Source organism: Sturnus vulgaris, unplaced genomic scaffold (genome assembly GCF_052056855.1).
Source record: "Sturnus vulgaris isolate bStuVul1 unplaced genomic scaffold, bStuVul1.hap1 Scaffold_195, whole genome shotgun sequence".
Taxonomy (NCBI): Eukaryota; Metazoa; Chordata; class Aves; order Passeriformes; family Sturnidae; genus Sturnus; species Sturnus vulgaris.
Genome location: NW_028276170.1, coordinates 13020013 through 13042601, shown reverse-complemented (window position 1 = coordinate 13042601; position 22589 = coordinate 13020013). Strand labels below are relative to the sequence as shown.

Genomic DNA, 22589 nt, shown 5'->3' with positions numbered 1-22589 from the left:
CAGCAAATTCACCCGGATCCGCTCCTGGGACACATCTGGATCCCTCAGAGATCCACCTGGGACCCTTCACAGCCCCGCACTGCGGGACCCCCGGGCCGGGCTGTGCTGCGCTCCCGGACCCTGCGCTCGAACTCTGCCCGGAACCCGCCGGGTTCGGCCCGGAGCGGGGGGAGCACCGCGATCCAATTTTTCCTGCGGGTGCTGATCCCACCCCTGGCGGAGCAGGACTGGGCGCTGTGACCCCGATCTCTGATTCCCAATCTCCTTCTTTCTCTCCCTCTCCTGTTCTCTCCCTTTCCTTTGGGTGATCATACATCCCAGAACAGCTGGAGAGCCCCGTGCCCAGTTCGGGTTTCCCAGGAAAAGGAGGCCTGGGGGTGAGGTGCCCTGGGCTGGCCGGGAATGGGGGTCTGGGGGTCCCCGGGGTGACGGAAACAGGAGATCCAGGGGCTGGCAGAGAAAGATTCCCGGGAAAGGGGGTGCAGGGGAGTCCCATTGCCCAGGAATGGGGCAGGGCGGCTGCTGGGAAGGGACTGGGACAGACTGGGACACCGAGGTACACCAGGACTGGGACAAGAACTCACTAGGAGCAGAACTGGGGCACTAGGGATCACACTGGGATATACTGGGACCACACTGAGGGCTACTGGGAGCATGCAGGGGACAAGTGAGATACACTGGGAGAGACTACTAGTGGTTTGAATCATCTTGGAATTTACTGGAATCATGCTGGGAATGATCAGATCTGTAGTAGGGGTGAATAAGACAAACTGGAATAATGCAGTTGTAACTGGGATCATACTGAGAGCAGCTGTCCCAGGCTGGGGTCATACTGGGACTGACAGTGTCACACTTGCCAGTGACTAGCATAGTACTGGGAGTAACTGGGATCATACTGGAAGTGACAGGGATCAAATCGGACTCATAGTGGGAGTATCTGGGAGTTACTGGGATCATACTGGGGTGACTGGATTTATACTGGATACAACTGGGGCCACAGCGGGGGCAAATGGCATCACAGAAGGTGTGACTGGATTCATACTGAAAATGACTGGGGCCACACTGAACTCTTACCGAGAGGGACTGAGAGTGAAAGGAACCATACTGGGAATGACTGGGAGCCACTTGGGCCATGTTTGGGGCAATTGGGATCCTACCTGGAGTGATTTGGAACATACTGGCAATGATCGGGATCATATAGGGGGTGACTGGGAACCACCGGGGAGGCCGCGGCGGAGCTCGGAGGCGGCCCCAGCGCAGGTGGGAGCCGCGCTCGGTTGTGCGGGGGCTCGGGGCTCGCTGCGGGCCTCGGGGGCGGCAGGGGGCTCTGGCGGGTTGGTTGTGCCGGTGCCGGCCCGTGTTGGCGCTGGGCTGAGGGCGCTGCGGGAGCGGCTGCCCGCGGTCTCCTTCCCGCTGGGGCCTCGGCAGGAGCCGGTGCCGGAGCAGCGCTGGCTCGTCCCGGTTCCTGAGGGTAGTACAGCGGTGGCTGCCCCGTCCTCGGGACGCTGCGCTGGAACCGCCTCCGAGCTCCGCCGCCGCCGCTCCTGGGCCAGCACAGACGCTGCGGTAATGGCGCCTTTGCTGCGCCAGGGGCGCCTCGCCTGCGGCACTGGGGTGGGGCTTGTCCCCGCTCTGCCCAATCAGAGCGCGAGAACGAGGAATGACGGCAGAATCAGCCAATCGCAGCGAGGGGCGAGCCCTACACACGGCACGGACTCCCCCTGCCTTTCCCCGAGCTCCGCCATTTCTCGGAAACCTCGCCTGAGGCGGGGCCCTGGCGCTGGGCCCGGCCCGGGCAGGAGGCCAAGGAACCGCTGCTGCCCGGAACCGCCGGGAGCTCGGGGTGAGTCCAGGATGGAGACGGGACCCACCTGCAGCCTCTGTAGGAGCCCCGGCCGGAGCACGGGATGACTGAGAGAGGCCAAAACCTCTCTGTCACTTCCCTCCTCACACTGCGCAGGGAACAGAACACATTAAGAAAGGCTCGAGGGTCTGGATAAGGGCGGGGAGAGTTTAATCACTGGTCAATACACCTGACTTGGGGAAATTAATTGAATTTATTATTGTGATAAATGTGATTCGTGCTAATTGTAGTTATATTAGCAAAATTGTATTTAGATCAATAGAAGATAATTGTTACAGAGTGAGGGGGGAGATGGGTGAGACAGGACAAAGGACATCTTCCACATGTTGGGAGTCGAAGGAGGATGTTGGAAGCGAATAGTAGAAGGACGTAGGTCTGATAAGTAGCATTTAGAAATAGAATTTTGACCTGGAAATGGGCCAAAATGGGACGATTCCAAGCATGGGATTTAATTCAAGTCTTGTTACGGAAAACATCTGCTCAGTCACACAGGGCGCCTGCGCTACCTGCAGGTTACACAGCGGACACTGATGAAGATGATGAGCCTTCATCGGAAATAAGACCCTCAAAAGGATGAGAGACCCCCTAACCCATTAGTAGAGCATGCACCATGCAACATAGTGATGTAGATTTTAGGAATAGAAACTAGGAGGAGTTTTCTAGAAACTTCTGTAGCATATAGTATAGAAATAGGATTTTTGGCCTTGATGCTTTGGTACGTGAGGAATGGGAGCCACTCCCCGTATCCCTGGTTGGTTTTGCTTATGCTTTATACGAACCTCAATTATACTAAATTATATTCTCAAATATATGCATTTTGATTGTATTCATCTCCAATACTTTAATTGTATCCATTTATAATTGTTACTAATAAAAATTTTCAACATTATCAAACAAGTCAGAGCAAGAGAATGAGAAGTAAAGTAATTCCTACGAAAACATCTTCCCCTCACCCTTCCCTCCCTCCCGGATTTCCCGTTATTCTCCATTCCCTCCCCTGTCCCCACACAGGGGATGGGGGTCACAGTCAGATCGTGTCACTGTTCCCGGTTCCTGTCTGCAGTACAGAGGTGGCTGCCCTGTCCCCGGGACTGTACCTTGGAAGGTTCAGACTTCTCGCTCTGTCCACTCCATCTCCCCCTCCAATGTGCACACACCCCTGCTTTTTTGCTTTTTTTTTTTTTTTTTTTTTTTTTTAGTAAAACAAAACAATATTCATAATTCTCTTAAGTCTTTGTTCTTCCCTAGTTCAAGAATTTAACACAGCCTTGGCTGAACAACAGTCCATGCCAATTACCACCATTTTCTAGAAGTGACAATCTTTTTCGTTCCTTCTTACCTACAAGTCCCTGGCCCTGTTTCCAAGCAGATTCCCAGGGTTTGTTTAAGTCACATTCACCCTGTTCATTTCACCCGTCACTGCCGGAGCCCCTTCACCTGCTCGCCCTCGCAGGTTCCTCCAAACGCGTGTCCCTGCCCGCGGGCTGGGCTGAGCTGAGCTGGGCTGAGCCGGGCTGGGCTGGGCTGGGCTGAGCTGGGCCGGGCTGGACTGGGCTGGTCTGGGGGCAGCGAGCCCGGCAGAAACCAACACCCGCGGGACGCTTTGGTTCGCAGGGCCCGAAGGTCCGGGGTTCCTCCCTTTCCCCTGTTCCACTTGGTTTAGGATTACATTTTTGGAGGGGATAAAAGCGTGTTTTTTCTCCAGCACTGGGTGGGTTTTTCCCTTGCATGGAGCACTTGGGCCTTCCCCGGGCCCCTTCTGCCCTCTTGCAGAACCAGTGGCATTTCCCACCACGCACAGTTTGTAACCAAGGGGCGGCTGCAGCCGAGGAGGCTCCAAGCGCCTCCTTCCAGGCTGACTCTGCAGATGCCGAGGCTGCTCTGGGCTCTGCCGGGGCTCAGCTCTGGGCGAGGCTGGGCCCGCTCTCCCCTCGCATTGCTCGGGGCAGCTGAGTCACAGGGGGAGAAGGCAGGGACACAAGGGTGTTGAGGTTTTAAGAGAGTTTTTATTCAAAAAACTGCCATAACAAACAGTCCTAACGACCCTAACTAACTGTCCTAACTACTGTAACAAAAAGCTGTTCTCAAGTGCTTCGTCTCCTCTGCTGCACCCGTGGTTGCTTTGCTGCAGCGATCAGAGGGGTCAGGCTGGAGAGAGGCTTGGCTGATGATAAAAATGGGTGCTGCCCAAAGGATAAAAAAGAAAGAAATGAACCATTACTTTCCAGAGTCAAGTTCCTGGACGAAGGGGAATGGTTTGAAACTCAAGAGATGGAAGCGAGCTCAGATTAGGTCTAAAGAAGAATTTTTTTACCAGGGGAACCACTGACAGAGGGAGCCCGGAGATGTGGGAGGTGCCTCCTCCCTGGAAGCATCCAAGCTCAGGTCAGGCAGGGCTCTGAGCCACTTGAAGATGTCCCTGCTCGTTGTGGGTCACCAGGTCCAGATGACCTCGAACGGACCCAGCCAGCCCCAACCAGGCGAGGATTCTGCTTGCTTTGCGTGTGAAAAGCAGCGAGGCTGGAGATTATCGGAGGTCCCCCCCCAAGAAAAGCCCTCCCTGGCGCTGCTGTTTCCCCTGCAGCCGCTTCGCGCTCACCTGCAGCAGCTCCTGGGCAGAGAAGCGCCGCTCGTCGTCCGAGTCCAGGCTGCACTCGAGGAAGTCCCGCAGCAGAGCCGACAGGCGCCGCGGCTCCTGCAGCTGCGGGGTCCCGTTCTGCCGGATCAGAGCCCGAGCCTGCAGGAAAAGCAAAGGCAGCGCTGTGCCAGCTTCCTTCACACCCACAGCTGCTCACATCGACCCCGGTAACTCAGCCCCAGCTCCGGGGGCAGTTTCCTCCCCGGCAGAGATGCTGCTCACGGCTCATTTTTCTATGCCAGCCAATAACCCCAAACCCTGATGCAGCCACAGCCATTGCAACATCCAAATGATCTTGCCTTGAGAGGCAATTTCGTTGTCTGACTTTGTTAGTAGGAACCTCCATCAGAAACAGCACATTTTGCTTCTCCAAATACGGACACCAGCTTTACAGGCCATTTTCAAGAGTCAGTGTGGTCTGCGTGTGTTATTTTAAATTGCATCAAACACATGTCTGCAGTGCCACTGACACTGAAGTAAATGAATTCCTGATGCCCCATCCCAGAAATTGCCAGGCAAGGAACAGGAGGTTGGGGTTGCTGAAAGCTCAGGCTTGATGACAGAGAAAGTAGCTTGGACTAGGAAGGAAATATGTTGGACTACAGGGATGTTAAGCAATCATCTTCATGTTTTAGACAAGCTTCCCAGTGAGAAAAATCAGGGGGGAGTTCAACTTAAACCTCTCTTAAAAACCTCTTTTAGAAACTCCTTCAGAAAGCTTGTTGGGTTTTGGGGTTGGTTTGTGGTTTTTTTGCAAGATAACATTAGAGCTGATACACTGGCTTCACATTTTCAGGTCATCCTCATAGACAGAAGAGCTGCAACAATTTGAAACCCAAAGCAAATTGTTGCTGGAGACTGCAGAATATTCATCTGTGTTCAGCCTCGAGTCTTCTGGGAATTCCCTTCCCAATATGCAGAAACCTCCAGCAGCTCCTCCCAGTGCAGGGTCAGCCTGTGCTCACAGGCCTCTGCAAACCCTGGAGAATTTGCCTCTTACCACAGCCCCTGTTTCCTTGAAGTAAGGAGGTTCTCCTTCCACCATCTCGATGGCCACAATGCCGAAGGACCAAATGTCCACCTTGGGGCCATAAGGAGACCTGGTCACAACTTCTGGGGCCATCCAGTGAGCAGTGAGCCACCATGGAGCTGCACTGGTCCTGCTCAGGGCTGAGCTGAGCACAGAGGCCAAAATCAGCTGAGGACAGAAACAAACACTGTCAAAGACAGCTGCAATGAGGAAACCAAGCACAAAGATTCCCCACTCTCAGTGTGAGAATGCAGTAGTGACGTCAGCTGGAAAAGTCCTCAGGGCTGTGGCCAAGGAATGATGGAACTGGACCCTTAAATAAACCCTCAGTGTTCATGCAGTGGCTTTTACTGATTCCCTTGCAGTTTAGATTCCAACTCCCGTCCCTCTGGAAGGGCCATACCCAGAGCAAAGCCACTCCTGACACTCTTCTCCTCTCCTGAGCTCTCTGCACGGGGCAGCCGCTCTCAGCTGGCAGCAGGGGCCGGGCAGTGCCAGCAGCAGCACTTGTGGGGCTCTGACCATCACTGGAAACAGCCTCACACTCACACCCCGGGAGCACCGTGCCTGGCTACGAACACCCACCCAGCTTGACAGAGCCAGCCATTCCCAGAAGGATGTTGAAGCTCTTCAGATCTCTGTGGATCACCCGGTTGGAATGGAGGAAATCCAGGCCCTGCAGACACTGAGAGACAACAAGAAACACAAGGGTAAAAATCAGTGGCCAGAACGCATCACACAAGAAAGGACAGTTTGGAATTCTCCCAGCAGCAACTTTGCTGTGACAGGCCAGGAGACAGTGCAGACAAGCTCCAGGAAAATGGTTCAAGGCAAAGCTGAGAACAGCAAATCAAATCAAATCAAATCAAATCAAAGAAAGACAGAGAGAGTACCACAGCAGCAGGAAAGAGGACAAGAACAGAGTAGAAGTGTAGTGATACTGGCAGGCCACTGACTTCAGAGGCTCTTCCTTCTCCAATTCTTAAAAACAACACAGAAACAAAGCCCTGAGCATGGAGCCCCTCCTGCTCTCACAGCCTGTTTGGAAGGACCATCGTGTCCAAGCCATGGGAAGCACAAGCAGGATCCCTCACCTCCCGACTGACAGCTGCCATCTCTCCTTCAGCCATGTGTGTCTGTCTGACAACGTCCTGCAAAGTTCCTCCATCCATGTATTCCATCACCAGCCAGAGATCTTCGTCAACAAGGAAGCTGGAAGAGGAAAACAACAGCATGGAGATGAATGTGCACTGCTCAATTCCCCCATGGAAAAGCCTCGAGTGGAGTTTTGTTTCCAGGTCATTTGTCAATGAGAACACGATCAGATGGAGAGACATTCCTGCACAGGCCTTGGAATCTGCACAGTCTGAAGGAGAAGGAGACACCTGTGAGAAAGGAGATGCCTTAGATGGCAACAAGTGAAAAACGCAGTTTAGCAACAGCCCAGATCATTGTGGAACCACAACACTTGCCCCCAGCTGGTTCAGCATCTGAACTCATCAGTTCCACCATTCCCTCCAGAACAAGGCAATGCAACTTCCAGAGTTATCCAGGCAAGGAGGCCATACAGCACTTGGGACAAAAGTTATCAACTTTTTGGGAAACCATGAACAAAGTCCCTTCAGAAACAGGCAAGGCCATTGAAAAATGGGCAAATGAGGCATTTCTGGAAACCTGGACTTCCTGGCATCTGCAGCAATGGAAAGGAGTTGGGAAGAAGAAGCCAAGGGAAATAATTTCTGCCATGGTTTATCAGCACTTGTCATAAGGCACAGCAAAGGGGTTCAGCTTGAAGAAAAAAAGTAAACAAAAGCACGGAGGGAGTGAAGTGCCAGGCTGTTGTTGAAGATATGGCCGGGTCAGGCTTTTTCAAAAGAGGCTACAGACTACGGATGAAATATTAACACAGGGACCTTGCACAGGATAAGACCTGAAGCACTCACCTGTCCAAAGAGTTGACAATGTTGGGGTGGTTCTTGCCTTTCAGGAGCAGGATCTCATTCACAGCTCGTTCCCTGTTCTGCTCTCTGAGACTCATTTTCTTTATGGCCACCTGAAGTGACATTGCAGACCTTTAGCTGGAGGGGTCTGTGGCAGGAGACCACAGCAAACACAGAACAAATCTTTTTGGAGCGACAGAGCCAGGCTGTGCCAAACTGCCTTGGCATGGGACACCAGAGCTCAGCAAGTGCCATTCCCACAGCGCATTCCTCTGCTGGCTGGGGGCTGCTTACAGGACACGTGGCCAGAGACATTTGGCCTTGTAAGCTCTGCAGAAATGGTCCCTCAGCTGTCAGCCTCAAAGCTCTTAACAACATTTTCTGCACCTACAGAATCTGCATCTTCTCAAATGGCCTTAGTTTATCACCACTCCGATGATGATGATCATTATTATGATTTAAACACATTTTGCAAGCAGGATGTAATTCTGATGCTGTGAAACAGAGCAAAACAGCCCAGAACCCTTTAGCAATTCTGTGGGATTTGGTCATGATTTCAAATGCCACTGCTCTGTTTGGGATTGCACAATAAAGCAAACACAGACATCCACTGTCACAGGCTGTCACTAACACCAGACCCAGTTGTGTTTCAACTGCAGCGTTGAGGAGAGAGCTTTGCTCTGGATATCCATCTTCTCATTTCTCTCCCTCTCTCTCTGTGAACAGCTGCAGTAGGACTAAAACCCCAAACTGAGCCCAAGCATGATCTCTCCCTAATTAGGCCTAATTAGGCCTTTGAAGATGAAAAGCAGGAAGGAAAAACTGCTAAATAGTGTTCCTGTCCAAGGCTGGGATGAAGATAAATTGGGCCTCAGTCTCCACCTGCTGATGCATTCATGGTTTTAGATATGAAGACCAAGCCATGGTGTCCGGCTCTGACAGACACCACTGCCCTCCTTGCATTCCTCTGGGCACTTCAGAAGCACCAAGGCTGTCCCAGCTGTGTTCTGAAGGCTGACACTGCTCTGCCTTCAGAGGAGCAGCCTGTGCAGGAAAGCTCTGCTGGGCCCCCAAAGCTGCAGCCACAGCTCCCAGCAGAGGGGAAAGCCCTCGAGAGCTGCCAGACGTGCTGGACGTGGTGGCACTGACCTCTCCTCCAGTGGCCCTGTCGAGTCCTTTACAAACAGTTCCAAAAGCCCTGGAGACAAAACAGCAGAGAAGAAAGAATCAGAGCTTTAGGCTCTGGGAATGAAAGGCAGCCCAGACAGGAGATCTCTGCTGCCTGCAGCATTCACAAAACACCTGGGTGCATCGACCCTTCAAACAGCAGTGCAGCAGCCACCAGCCATCTGCCAGGCAAGGTGTGCAAGAGAAAACTGAGCCCAACACGAAGGAAAAGGGCTGGAGCGAATGTCCACACTGAATTCCTTTAGTTCAAAACCTGAGGTGGGAGTTGGTGTCTAAAGAAGTGGAAAAGAATGTATTTCATCCTTTTGCATTTCCTGCCTAAGACTTGCAGGATCCACAAGGGCCCTGCCATCAGGCAGGTGATGCATTTTCCCCTCGAGTGCAGCAGCTCTGTGTCTGTTACTGAATGTATGGGGTTTATTACCTGTGCTGAAAAAAGCGCTTATTAGTTCTTCTTGAGAACTGTTTTCTGAGAGTCACCAGATGGTGAGTTGCTCTTTAGGGCAATCAAATTCCAGGCACAGAAGATCTTGCAGGTCCTGCTCCTTGCTGCAGGCAGGACACTGCCAGCCTCAGGGGCCTTTGCCTTCTGACCACAGTTATCAATTCTGACCAGGACTGAGAGACAGCAGGATCATCCCCCAGTGTCTGAAGGTGTTTGGAGCTCTCCTGATTCCAGCAAAATACCTGGGCCCTGCTTGTGCAGAAGGACCTGCCATGCACTTACCCTTGGCCAATCTGCTCCAGTCCCAGGTATTTCTCAGCAGGCTCCCCCACGCTCACGATGTTCCCTGAAAGAAACCACGTGGAAGATGCTCCCTCCCAGATGGAGACCCCGCCTTGCAGCAGAGCCAGAATGCAGCCCCACTCCCTGGGGCCATGAGCCCCTTGGTGTCAGCTGGGGAAGGACAATGAATGACTCGGTGACATTCAGCTGCAGAGCAGCACTGGGTGCAGCTCATGCTGAGACACACACACAGCACCCTGCTCTGGCACACAGGAACAGAACAGACGTACTCAGCTGCATCAGGCACCGCTCCCCTGTCCCCTCTGGCTGCAGGGCTGTGCTGCTGTCAGAATGTTCAGCCCAGGATCCCGCAGCGGAGGGAGGTTCAGTGTCCTCTTCCCAAGCAGAGGGAGGTTCCTCGTCCTCTTCCCAAAATGCTGCAGGTTCTCCATCCTCTTCCCGAGATGCTGCAGGTTCTCCATCATCTTTCCAAGCAGCGAGACGTTCACCATCCACATCCCGTGCTGGGATATGTTCACCCTCCTCTTCCCGAGCCACAGGATGTCCTCTGTCCTCATCCCACACCGGGAGATGTCCATCGCCCTCATCCCACGCCATGGGAGCTTTTCTATCCTTGTCCCATGCCAGGGGACATCCACCATCCTCCTCCCGTGCCGGGAGATGTCCACTGTCCTTGTCCCACACTGCGGGAGCCTTGCTGTTGTATTCCCAAACCACGGGGTGTTCACCATCGTCCCCCAGAACAGCGGGAAGCTCACTGCTGTCTTCTTCCTCTTTGGAAGCAGAGGGAGCCAGAGGAGGTGCTGATGCAGCTTTGGTGCCCTGAGGACAGACAGCAGCGTGAGGGACAGGAAGTTCTGTCTCAGTTATCACCTTATTTATCCTCAGCTACACATCCAGCTGCACGAAGCACAAACAGAGTTCAGAGTTGTTCACACAATGGGCTAAAAGTGACATTGCCACTTATTGTTGGGAATTCGATATTTCACCATGGCTAAGGCAAATCCTCTGCCTGCAAAACCAGACCTGCAGCTCTTCTAAAACTCTTCAGCAGAAAAGGAGAAAACTGACAGGGATCCCTTTGCTGCTGCTGCTGCAAAGACCCTGACAGGAACTTTCCTTCAGCCTCCCAGGATGGCACTCGGCTGCCACACACAGAGCTCACAACTTGCTGCACAATTCTGAGCACCAGAGGTTTCTTCCCACTCACCGAAGGAGGAGCTGCTTGGGATCCACGCATGAGGTGCCCTGCAATGGGAGAGGGAACATGAACCAGATGCTGGTAGGAAAAAAATTGCCTGTTGTGTGAAATGCCACGGAGCAAGGCAACCCCAAGAGAACATTTTGCTTTCACAGCATCCCTCCAGGAGCCACAGTCCCTTCACAGAGCAAGCAAGAGAACAGCACAAAATCCTGGGCTGTGTCAGCAAACAAAGGGAGTTCCAGGCTCCACTGCCACAGACGCCCTGCTCGAGGGAACAGAACCCCCCCCAGGCCTCATTGCAAACGCCTCGCTGGCTGCAGACGCCCCCTTTTCCAGCTGCAGCTGCTGGCAGGAACTCTCCCAAACCAACGGTGTCTTCATGGCAATTTGGTTACAAAGTCAACTCAAAGGTCCAGAGGAAGAACAGAAAGCACACAGCAAGCCCAAAGCCACAGATGCTGCACCGAGATAAAACCTCGACTTACTTGCCAAGTGAGTTAAAAAATACCCCGAATAAGCCACAGAGTACAGAGTGCAAACTGCAGCAACCACTTGCTGGATCATTGTGGCCGCGCTGCACACGTCTGCAGGCTGCACCCCTGCAGGCACACACGGACACGGGTCAGGGCTGGGCTGGCTGCCGAGAATGCCTCGGGCAGGAGGATCCTCCGGCAGTCAGCAGGCACCCAGAGCCTCTGGGCACTGAGGCCTCTGTGTCCCACAGCAACGGGAGCACCACTGGGAAGTGGCAACGCTCCTGTGACATCACAGCAGCAGCTCACGGAAAGAACGCTTGGAAGGTTCTCTGTGTCACTGTGATAGGTTGACTTAGGAAGAAGAAACTCAGAAAAGATTCTTCCTAAGGGAATTTTTTCTGTGGGGGTTGGGATACCTGCAACAGCCAATTAGAGAAAGTTAGTTCGCTCCGTGCACACACATTTTGAGGAAGGTAATCCAGAACTGAGCCTCTTTGTCTTTCCAGCGGCTGAGCAGGTAACACCAACCCGAGCTTCTCCCTCCCCCATGCGGGGGGGAGGCTCGGGAGGCCGCTTGGGCCCCTTTTGTCAACGAGGGGGACCCGATGGCCAGGGGGAGAAAATGTTTTGTGATAAGACCTTCACAGCTTCCTCCTCCACGGGCCTGCGGCTCTGGCGTGCGGGGAGGCCGACTCTTGCTGCTGCCGGACGGGCCGGGCCTGCCCGGGTGGCCATGAGCAGTGTGGGGCTGCAGCCCAGCCCCAGAAAGGCTGATTGACACCTCAGCTGCCCTCCCCAGCACAGCCTGAGCCTGGCCCAACTCTTGTAGTTGTGTTAAACTTTAACTCTTTAGTGCTCAGATTAGATTTGCAAAGCCTTCAGCCTTTCCTTTTAATATGAAAGGGAATAAGAAGATTTCTGAAGTCAGTGATGTAAGAGCTAAGTTTCTAAGATGGAAAGAAAATAAGAAGATGCTGAAATGGCTGAAAATTTTTCTGTAAAATTGTAGGGATGAACTGATGTACTGAATATTCCTATAAACCATAGAAAAAGACATGGGGGGATGGAAATGTTCCATTTAATAAATGATTTGACTAAAAAGCACCTGTGTTGAGAATTTCTGTCCTGAGAAAAGAAGGGGATTTCAGTTTTCTGAAAATGAAGCCTGAGCAGAGAAAAAGGAGACAGAGAGAATCTTTGCTGTCGAACATTTCATTCTTAAAAGTAATACCCCATGGGACAGACATGGCCCACATCTACAGCTTTGGGACGGCTGTAGAGTTGGGAGGAGCGTCACGGTTGCAGGTTCCCAGGCGGATACAAATCGTAAAAGATAAAACCACAATAAAACTGTCTTTTTCCTTCTTGTAGGAAAAATCCCTACAACTTCAACAAGAAGAGGCTTCTCTCTCCAGAAGTGAACTAAGAAAAACTAAATTTAGGGACTGACCAAAGTATTTGTTATATTTTTGTTCCGTTGTTATAAAGATTAGGAGAGAAAGGGAAGGAATAATCTGAAAAATCTTATTCTAAATTTTTTTTCCTTTCTTTTTGTTTGTGTAATTAATAAATTTTCTTTTAGACTCTCTCAAATTTTAGGCCTGCCTTGCTCTTTTGCTGCTGGTTCTGTCTCACAACAGAAAAAAATAAGTTTCTTTAAATTAACAACTCAAACCGAAGACAGTCACAAAGGAGCACAAAGAATCCTCCAGGGCACAGCCTACTGCCCAAAGGATCCAAGAGGAACTCTGAAAATGCAGCAAACAAGGACACCCCATAGTCCAGCCTGAACACTGAGGGGGAACAAGGAAGGGACAAAACCAAAGGAAACGTGACCTTTAGTCACTGATGCTTCTGACTAAAACCAGCAAGGCTTGTTCCATCTGGGATCTTTGTTCTAGTTCTAAAAACAAGCAAAGTTCTCCACTCTCAATTTACAGAATGGAGAAACTGGGGAGGAGGTGGGATTAGGAAGGAGGAGGAGTAGGAAGAGGAAGATAGGAAAAGGAGGAGCAGTAAGAGGAGGAGCAGGAGCAGGCAGAGAAGGAGAAACAGGAGGTTCCTGTGCCCCCCGTCGCCCCCACAGCATCCTGCAGGTGAGCGGGGAGGGAAAGCTGGTCCCAAATTTATCGGGGGGCCCCTGAGAGGGTTTTTTTAATTGAGGTGTGTTTGGAGCTCGCAGATTGAGGAATTGAACCCCAAATATCGTCTGGCATCACTGGGAGGTTTTTTTCTGTGTGTATGTTTGGATCTTGCAGGACCCCAAAGCTGAGCCCCTTAGGGGAATCTTCTGGGGGTCCATGTGGCCATTGCCCAGTGTCGGCAGGGGGGAGGACATTGGTCCTGGGGACCCCGGGAGAGCAGAGGAGAGGAACCCCTGGGACCTCCAGAGTAGGGAGAGCAGAGAGGGGTGATCTCCGGCAGCCTGGAAAGGGGGGGAGTCTGGAGAGGAGGGACCCCTGGGATCCCAGGGATCTCAAAGTGAGGCATCAGTGAAGAAGGGACCCCATGGACCCCCAAAAGCCCCTGGATCATCTCTAAGCAGGACCCTGGAGAAGGGGGAACCCCTGGAGCCATTGGACCCCCATCATCCCAGGGAAGAAAAACCTCTGGAACCCCAAAGTGGAGAGATCAGAGATGGGGAACACCTTGGAAGTGGTTTTTTTTTGTGGCTGAATCTTGATATTGTGGAGAGTTTCATGGATGCAAGACACCTCCTACGTTCTAGAGATGGATTTGGGCAGGAGGAGCCCCCAGCCCAAAGAGCCTCCACCTTGTTTTCCCCCCCAAACCAGGATTTGTCATTCCCAAGCCACGGCTGGATGGAGGAGGAAGAAAATCCCCACAAGTGCTTGGAATGCGAGAAGAGCTTCCACTACAGCTCCCACCTGAGGAAACACCAGAACATCCACACTGGGGAATGGCCCTATGGGTGTGGGAAATGTGGGAAGAGTTTCAGCTGGAGCTCCAACCTCACCAAGCACCGCAAGATCCACACCAGGGAACGGCCTGGAATGTGGGAAGACCTGGAATGTGGAATTCTGAGCTCATCACCCATCAGTGCCCACCAGGGGAAGGCCCGATCGAGTCATGGAGACACGAAGGGACCCGGAGCTCTCACTTGACCCGACACCAACGGAGTCACCACTAAGGGAAGCCCTGTGAGTGCCCCGAGTGTGGGAAGAGCTTCGTGCTCTGCTCCAGCTCCATCCCCCATGGGAGGATCGGTGTTGGATGATCCCCAGTGACCCCGTTGAGCAGAGCCCTGGTGATCCGTGGTCCTGGTGATCCCCGTTGAGTGAGAGGAAGCTATTGGAGAGATTTCTTTCCCTCCTCTTTATGTTGCTGTGATTTGGTTGGTAATAAATTCCCTCGCTGTGCCCAGGCTGGGTCTGTTGTTCCCGTGCCGGAGTTTGCTGAAGGATCTCTCCCGGTCCTTATCCCCACCCAGGAACCCTCGGTTCCATTTTTTGTCCCCTGTGCGGCTGCCGAGGGCAGGGACAGAGCGGCTTTGGGGGGTGCCTGGCATCGGGCCAGCCCTCGCCATGGGCACCCTGAGATCCCGCACCCACCTGGGCACACATTTCTGGGCACACCTGAGCTCCCACCTGCCCAGCGTCCCACGGTTCCCCCTCCGCAAAGAAACCCCACCCGGAGCTGCGATCCAAAAGCAGCCGGAGCGCGCTGCGGCAAATCAAAGTGCGAAGAGTTGATGACTCATCAGTTGCCAGGGGCAGCCTCAGAAAAACGGGTCCCCAAAAGTGCTCTCAGCCAATCAGAGCGCGCGGCGCTGCTGAGCCCGGCCCTGCTCCGGCCTGGTGCTCCCAGTGCAGCCCCGGCGGCTGCTGTGGGGCTGGCGGCACCTGCTGGGCGCTGGCCACGGGGCGAGTGACGGCAGCTGGGGCCCTACTGGTGGTGCTGGGAGCCCCCCCTGGTGCGGGCGCGGAGCTCTCGGGTGAGCGGGAGGGGAGAAGGGGGAAAAGGGGGCAGTGGGAGCCCGAAATTGAAGGGGGAGGAGGAGGAGGAGGAGACCCCCCAAAGGACGAGCGGGAGGGGCTGAGGATTGGGGGAAGGTGAGGAAGGGGTGGGAGAGGGTGGGAAAGTGGGGAAAAGGGGAGGGTGGGGCCTCAAAATTGAGCGGGAGAGGGTTGGGAATTGGGAGAAATGGGTGGGAAAGTGGAAGGAATGGGACACCAAAAGTGATTTGGGAAGCGGCTGGAGGTGGGAGGGGAGAGGAAATTGGGGGAAGGGTGGGAAAGAGGAAGTGGGAGCGCGGGCAGGAGGGTCCCATGGCGGCCGTGGGGCACAGGGGGTGCGGGGTGGGGATCCTGCACACACAGCGGTGTTCCAGAGGATGGGAAAGTGCGAGTGTCACTTCATTAACGGCACGGAGAAGGTGAGGTTCGTGCTGAGGCACATTTACAACCGGGAGCAGCTCGCACACTTCGACAGCGATATGGGGCTTTACGTAGGGGACACCCCGCATGGGCAACAACTGGCCCAGTACCGAAACAGCGACCCGGAATTACTGGAGTATTATCGGGCTCGGGTGGACACGTCCTGCAGGTACAACTACGACTTGTACACCCCGTTCCTCGTGGAGCGCAGACGTGAGCGTGGGGCAGAGCGTGTCCCCACAGGCCCTGCCCTGGCAATGACCCTGGAGCCCCTCAAAACCTCCCTGGGAATCACCCCAGAGCCCCTGGCGTACATGTGCCGATTCCCGGGGCCTCCCATCCCTCCCAGTGGCCCCCGTGGCTCTCCCAGTCCATCCTGGTGCCCCCCCGCGCATTTGTCTCATGCATGGTTGGAACTGACGCCTCTCAGCCAATCAGAGCGCGGCTCTCTGATGACTCATCAGTTGCCAGGCAGATCCGCAGCGCCGAGTGCCCCGCGCTGGACTCGGCCTCCCAGGGCCGGGCGCTTTTCCCCCAGATCCTCCCAGTGCTGCCCCAGTACACCCCAGTGAGGCCCCAGTCCCTCCCGCACCTTCTCAGCCCATTCCCAGTCCATTCCGAGTCTGATCTCAGTTCATTCTCATTTCAAACTCAGACCTCTACCCACTCTCCCAGTTCCCTCTCAATCCATTCCTGTCTCTCCCAGTCCACCCCCAGTGTATTCCCAGTCCATTCCTAGTCCCTCCCAGTCTATTTCCAGTCTCTCCTAGCCCATTCCCAGTCCTTCTCAGTTCCACACCACCCCTCCCCTCTCTCTGCCAGTTCCCCCAAGCTGATCCCAGTGCGTCCCCACTCTCTCCCAGTGCCCCCCAGTGTCTCCATCTCGCTGGTGCCCTCGAACTCCCAGCCCGGCCCAGGCCGCCTGTTCTGCTCCGTGATGTACTTCTACTCTGCCCACATCCATGAGATGGTTCCAGGGCCAGCAGGAGCTCCCGGAGCACGTGGTTGCCACCGACGTGGTCGCCAACGGCGAGTGGACCCACCAGCTCCTGGTGCTTCTGGAAACCACCCCTGGCTTGGGGTCAACTACACCCGCCAGGTGGAGCACGTCAACCTGGAGTAGCCGCTGAGACAGCACTTCGGTACGGGGGAGGCACTGGGATGTGCTGGGAGTAACTGGGAGGGAGTTGGAGAGAGCCTGGTCTAAATGGGGAGAGGGCCTCGGGGTCTGGAAGGGCTGGGAAGGGATTTGAAGGATGCTGGGGAGGGGGTTATGGAGTTGCGGAGGTGCTGGTGGGCACTGGGAGGGAGTTTGGAGGTGCTGGATGTAACTGGGAAGGAGTGTGGGGATGCTGAGTGTAACTGGGAGAGTGCTTGAGTGAGTCTGGAGGGGATGAAAGGAGACTGGGGATGGAAAAGCAGGAGTTGGAATGACGTTAGTTGTACTGGAAAGAGAGTGGAAGGGTGCTTGGTGAGTCCCGGAGGGGCTGGGAAGGGACTGGAAAAGGTTTTGGGGGTCCCGGAGTAGTGGGGGGAAAGTAGGAGGGGGCTGTGAGACCCTGAGAGGGACAGGAGGGGCTTTGGTGGGTCCTGGAGAGGCTGGAAAGATATTAGGAGGAGGTTAAAGGGGGCCCTGGGTGGGCTAGGGGGGATTGGGAGGGTGCTTGGAGGGTCTCGGGGTGTCCATGAGAGGTTTTGGGGCGTCCTGACCCCTGTAGACCCCCAGAGATGCCACCAGACACCGCCCGCAGCAAGGTGCTGATGGGGATCGGGGGCTCCGTGTTTGGCTTCGTCTTCCTGGTGCTGGGGCTCGGCTTCGACCTGTGAAAGAAGATGGGGGGGGAGGTGTCCCGGAGCGTATGTGCTCCCCCTGAGGCCCCCAACCGGGTGTCACCCCCTTTTCTCTGCTCTACTGAGCCAGCAGAGGCTTCAGCCCCGCCCTGTGGCCTCCGACGCAGCCAGGACCCCCTGCTCCGATCCCACACTGATTTTGGGGGTGTCGTGTGTTCTCCTCAGCCCCGCTGGGAGCCCGGCTGCGCCCAGTGCTCCCAGTAAAGTTTCCCAGTTTCCGCAGTCCCCTTTATTGTGGGGTGAGACTGGGGAGGGACTCGGGGGGACCCCGCGGGGGGATCGTGACTGGCGGGGAGGGTGGGGTCCAGGTGGGGAACACTGGGTGCTGCTGGTCCGCCCGGCAACTGGTGAGTCATCACAGCTGCTCTCCCTGATTGGCTGAATCTTCTCCATCGCATTCTCTGATTGGCTGAGGAGAGGCCCGGGAGTTGAGAGAAGGAACAGGAGAGATCCCGCCCCGAGCACCGGCACGGGAACAACAGAGCCAGCCTGGGCAGAGCGAGGGAATTTATTACCAACCAAATCACAGCAGCACAAGGAGAAGGGAAAGAAATCTCTCCAACCCCTTCCCCCGACCCAACGGGGATCACCAGGGCTCTGCCCAACGGGGGTCACTGGGGATCATCCAACACCGATCCTCCCATGGGGGATGGAGCTGGAGCAGAGCACGAAGCTCTTCCCACACTCGGGGCACTCACAGGGCTTCCCTCAGTGGAGCCTCCGTTGGTGTCGGGTCAAGGCTGAGCTCTGTGAGAAGCTCTTCCCACACTCAGGACACTCGTAGGGCCTCTCCCCAGTGTGGATGCGCCGGTGGGCAGTGAGGGTGGAGTTTTGCTTGAAGCCCTTCCCGCAGTCGGGGCAGCGGAAGGGCCTTTCCTCTGTGTGGATCCGCTCATGTAGGAGGAGATTGGAGGTGGTCTGAAACCTCTTCCCACACTCAGGACACTCGTAGGGCCTCTCCCCAGTGTGGACGCGCTGGTGTCTTCTCAGGGCAGAGTTATGCCCAAAGCTCTTCCCACATTCCAAGCAGGTGTAGGGCCGTTCCCCAGTGTGGCTCACCTGGTGCCGGATCAGGTTGGAGCGCTGGCGGAAGCTCTTCCCGCATTCCCCACATTCATAGGGCTTTTCCCCAGTGTGGACCAGCACATGCTGCATCAGATTAAAGATCGTCATGAATCCCTTCTCACATTCCCCACATTTGTAGGGCCGTTCCCCAGTGTGGATCATCTGGTGCTGGATCAGCCCAGAGCTCCGGCTGAAACCCTTCCCACATTCCAAGCACTTGTGGGGCTTCTCTCCTCCAGGAGACTTCTCCAACAGCTCTGAGCTCCGCCTGCATCTCCAGCCTCCTTCCTGGCTCGAGGAGGGTCTTTGCTCCTCACAGCTCACTAGGCTGGGTTTGCAGCCCCTCGTCCCACGCGATCTCCGGGGCTTTTCTTCCTCCTCCATCTGTTCACACCTTGGGAACGTACAATTCTGGTTTGGGGAAAAAAACAAGAGGGGAGTGCCTTAAATTGCGGGTCCCTCCTTGCCCAAGTGGAAACCAGGAAGTTATTGAGCATATGATGCCTGGAAGAACCTACAAAATACCAAGATTCAGCCTAAAAATCCTCCAAAACATCATGACACAGATAAAAAACTCCCCAAAAAGCAAGTTTCAGCCCAAATCCCTTACAAAATATAAAGATTGAGCCTCTGCAAAAAATCAAAGCACCAACATTTAATCCAATAAACCGCACAAACACCAAGATTCACCCCTGTGAAAATCATGGATGGTCCTCTTCAGTCACCTGCTGCATGCGGGGGGACCAACGCTCCTGGGGCTGGGGCAGAGGCTGCAGGTACAGGGAGGAGTTGAACATTGTGCTGCTTCCCATTTCTGCTCCTCCTCTGGTGTCCCTACTCTTCCTCACACTCCTCTTCCTCCCATTATTCCTCTTTCTCCTGCACAATCCCATCTGCTCCTTCCACAGGCATCGTTTGACCATTTTGTTCTTCAATTCTGCTTCACCTTCCCTTCTCCTGCTGCCCCCAGGCCCAGCACCCACTGCCGGCTCCCTCTTCCCCCCAAACCCACAGCATCCCAGCGCAGGGGCAGCGATGGAGCTGGGGCAGCTCGGGCTGGGGCAGCGCTGGGCTCTCGGCCGCTCCCGCCCGCACTCGCTCCCCACTGCAGCCGCTGCCGCCACCACAGCGCGGGGGGGCCCGGCCTTGGCTCTCCCCCCCTCCCACCTCCCCAAATTCCCATCCAGGGGGGCGCTGGGGCCAGGAGACAGACGAGTGACAGATCAGGGGGGCTGGGAAGAGTCGGCAGCCAGAGAGCACTGAAAATCTCAGCAGGGACTACAGTGGCATCTTCGGGGACTAAACATGGCAGGGCACCCGTGGAGGGTAGAAAGGGAAAGCCAGAAAGGGCTCCGGGCCAAAGGGATGACAATCCCAAAATATCTCTGTAGGGTCCCTTGGGAGCATGTTGATGAAATTTGCACATTCTCCCAGAGGTAATCAAGGACAGGGACACTCAGGCGGCAATCAGGGAAGTCCAGAACAGATTCATACAACAGGGGGATGGATGCTGTTGGTGTGATGAGAAGGGATTGGGTGAAGGGGAGTGTGCAGGAATAGGGTTCAGCAAGGAAGCAGCAGGAGCAATCTATGTGGCAAAAAAACATGAAGGATCGTAAAGAGGAGGAAGGGAAAACACTGAGGATGGGGTTGTTTTTCAGCAGGATTTGATCCTCCAAAGTTGCCAGCTGCTGCAGATCCTTTGTATCCCCGGTTGCCAGGACAGGCAGACAAGGAGGTCAGGATTGCAGGGGGTTTCTCTGTGCTGGGCAGCGGCAGGAGCGGGCGCAGAGGGGCGGCACCGGGAGCACGGGCTGGGGGCCTGTGGGGAGCTGCGGGGCCGGGCCGGGGCTGTGGGGCAGCCGGGGCTCAGCGCCGGGCGCTGCCTGAGCCCAGCACCCCCCGGCAATTGCAGGCCCGGCAGTGGCCCCCGGCCCCCAGGAGGCTGCGGGACGCCCCGGCCGCTGCCCGGCCCCGTGGAGCTGCCGGCCCTGCCCGCCGGGGGGGCCGCGTTTGGACACTGCGGCAGGACAGGCACCGGCTCTGGGATACGGGCTGGCCACGGCAGCCACAGCACAAGGAGCAGCAGGACAAAGGAACAGCTGGGAAATGGGCATTGGACGTGCAAGGATCGAGATCAGCTTTTAAGCGTTTTCCTTGGGTCACTGCAGAAAGGAATGATTTAGCAGAAAGCTCAGCAGCTGTCAGAGGATGAGCACCCCCAGGCACTGAGGGGCTGCAGGAGGGGCAGAAGAAGCCCCTGGAGCACTTGGTCACAAAGGCACAGCACGGGAATGCAAGACGGGAGGAGGAAAAGGCCAAGGGGAAGGCAAAGGCCATGGCAGAGTTTCTACAGCCCCTGAGGGATGAACCCCAGGGCCCAAGGGGGCCCCAGCACCCAGGGGACTGAGTTTGAAATGCAAGAATTTTTAATTTGCACCTAACTTTGATTATAATGTACTAAGAATGGATTTGATGGCCAAAATTCGAATGCAAATGAACATTGTAAAAGGTGGTACAGAGTCAAGTTCTGTTTTGTCTTTGTGTCAATTGTCTGGCAAGGCCTAAGCTGAAGTGAACTCAGAAGTTTGGGCAGCTCCAGGAAAATAGGGAAAATCAGATATGGAGCCTCTCCAAAGCTCTTTGAAGCAACCAGGACAAGTGGTGTCTAAAAGCAATACCCTATTCCAAGGGAGGGAAGGAAGGGCTTACAGCCTCTTATTGAGTCCCTGCTAAAGGCAGGGCTTTTGAAGCCAGGGATCTCTCCCTGTAATGCTCCTATCCTGCCAGTCAAAAAATCAGATGGAATCGAAAGAATGGTGCAGGACATAAGAATAATAAATAAGATTATTCAACTTAGGCACTCCACAGTCTCAGATCCTAACACTACGTTGAACCTGGTTCCCTCCTTACACTGACACCATTCAGTCCTTGATGGCAAAGATGCTTTCTGGGGATGCCCACTGACACAGGATGGTAAACTGGATTTTGCCTTTGAGTGGGAACAAGAGGTAGAAAAGAAAATGGAAACGACATGGACGATCCTTCTGCAGGGATGCACGGAAGCACCAGCCTTATTGGGGCAAGCCTTGCAGAAAATATCACAAGAATTTACCCCACCCCCAGGGATTGGGTTAATGCAGGATGTGGATGACTTGCTGCAATCAGGAGGACAAGAAGTGGCAGAAGAAGCCTCTGTGAAATGGCTGAATGTTCAGGCTAAAAAGCATTTTTGTCTATTTGAAATAAAAGAGGAAATGCTGGAGAAAAGGGTTAAATATTTGGGACATATTTTGACTGAGGGTTTGTGGTGTATTGGCCCAGAGAGGGACCAGGGAATCTCAGAAGTAATCTAGGACTAAAAAGCAGGTGCAAGAATTCTGAGGATTAATAGGGAATTGGAGATCCTGGATTGAAGATTCTCTGCTCTAGCCACAACATTGTATGACTTTTTAAACTCAAATATCCTCAGTGTGGTGGTATGGACAGGAGAAAAGGAAAAAAACCTGAGAAAATGAAAAATAACAAAATGATTGGATCACCAGCTATGTCTCCTCCAGACTGAGAAAAAGAAATTTGAATTCTATGTGTGTTATAAGTGTACATTATATTATTGAGTTTTTGCAAATATTAAAATGAATGCCATATGCTGGAAAATACTGTTGTATGAACATAGTTTCTCTTAGTTCTGCAATTAACAAAACTTATAAATATAAATAAATATACATAAATAAACAAAAGTTATAACGAGTTGTGTGATAAATATATTTTTGTTCCAGTATAATGTCATAATCTTATGTTCATGTAACAAACTTGGAGAATGGTAAAAAAGATAATCTGGAAATTCTTCACATTCTTGGATTATGGGACACCAGAACCCCAGGGAAGGCAAAAACAGTGATTTACAGGTTGGAGGGGAATGATTCAGAATAATGCATGAAGGTCTATGAATATGCAACATGTTGCTGCATTTAGGAAGTGTTTTCTGAGTCAGTGTGTGCCCTTGGCTGAAGGCCAAGCATCCGGCCATTATAACCTTTGGCCAGAGCCAGGGCAGATATTCAATTATCTCCCTTGGAATTGATCTTTGCAATTCCTTACCCTGGGAATTCTCCACCTAGTGCGGGCTGGAGATAAGGGATGGATATTTCAAGCAGTCTGTGGCCAGAATCCTGTCTCTTGTGAAAT

At 53.9% G+C, this 22589-nt stretch overlaps 1 protein-coding gene and 1 pseudogene across 1 annotated transcript in view; one reads left to right on the top strand and one right to left on the bottom strand.

Moving 5' to 3' along the window:
- LOC148218095 (uncharacterized) overlaps positions 1-18700 on the bottom strand; it is a 261533-nt gene extending 242833 nt beyond the window's left edge. The window contains 1 exon segment of the mRNA XM_088158050.1: positions 18233-18700. Within this exon segment, the coding sequence (XP_088014176.1) occupies positions 18233-18563 (331 nt within the window). The 5' untranslated portion in view covers positions 18564-18700.
- Positions 15415-16608, top strand: LOC148218096 (class II histocompatibility antigen, B-L beta chain-like; annotated as a pseudogene).
- Positions 18701-22589: the final 3889 nt, after the last annotated feature.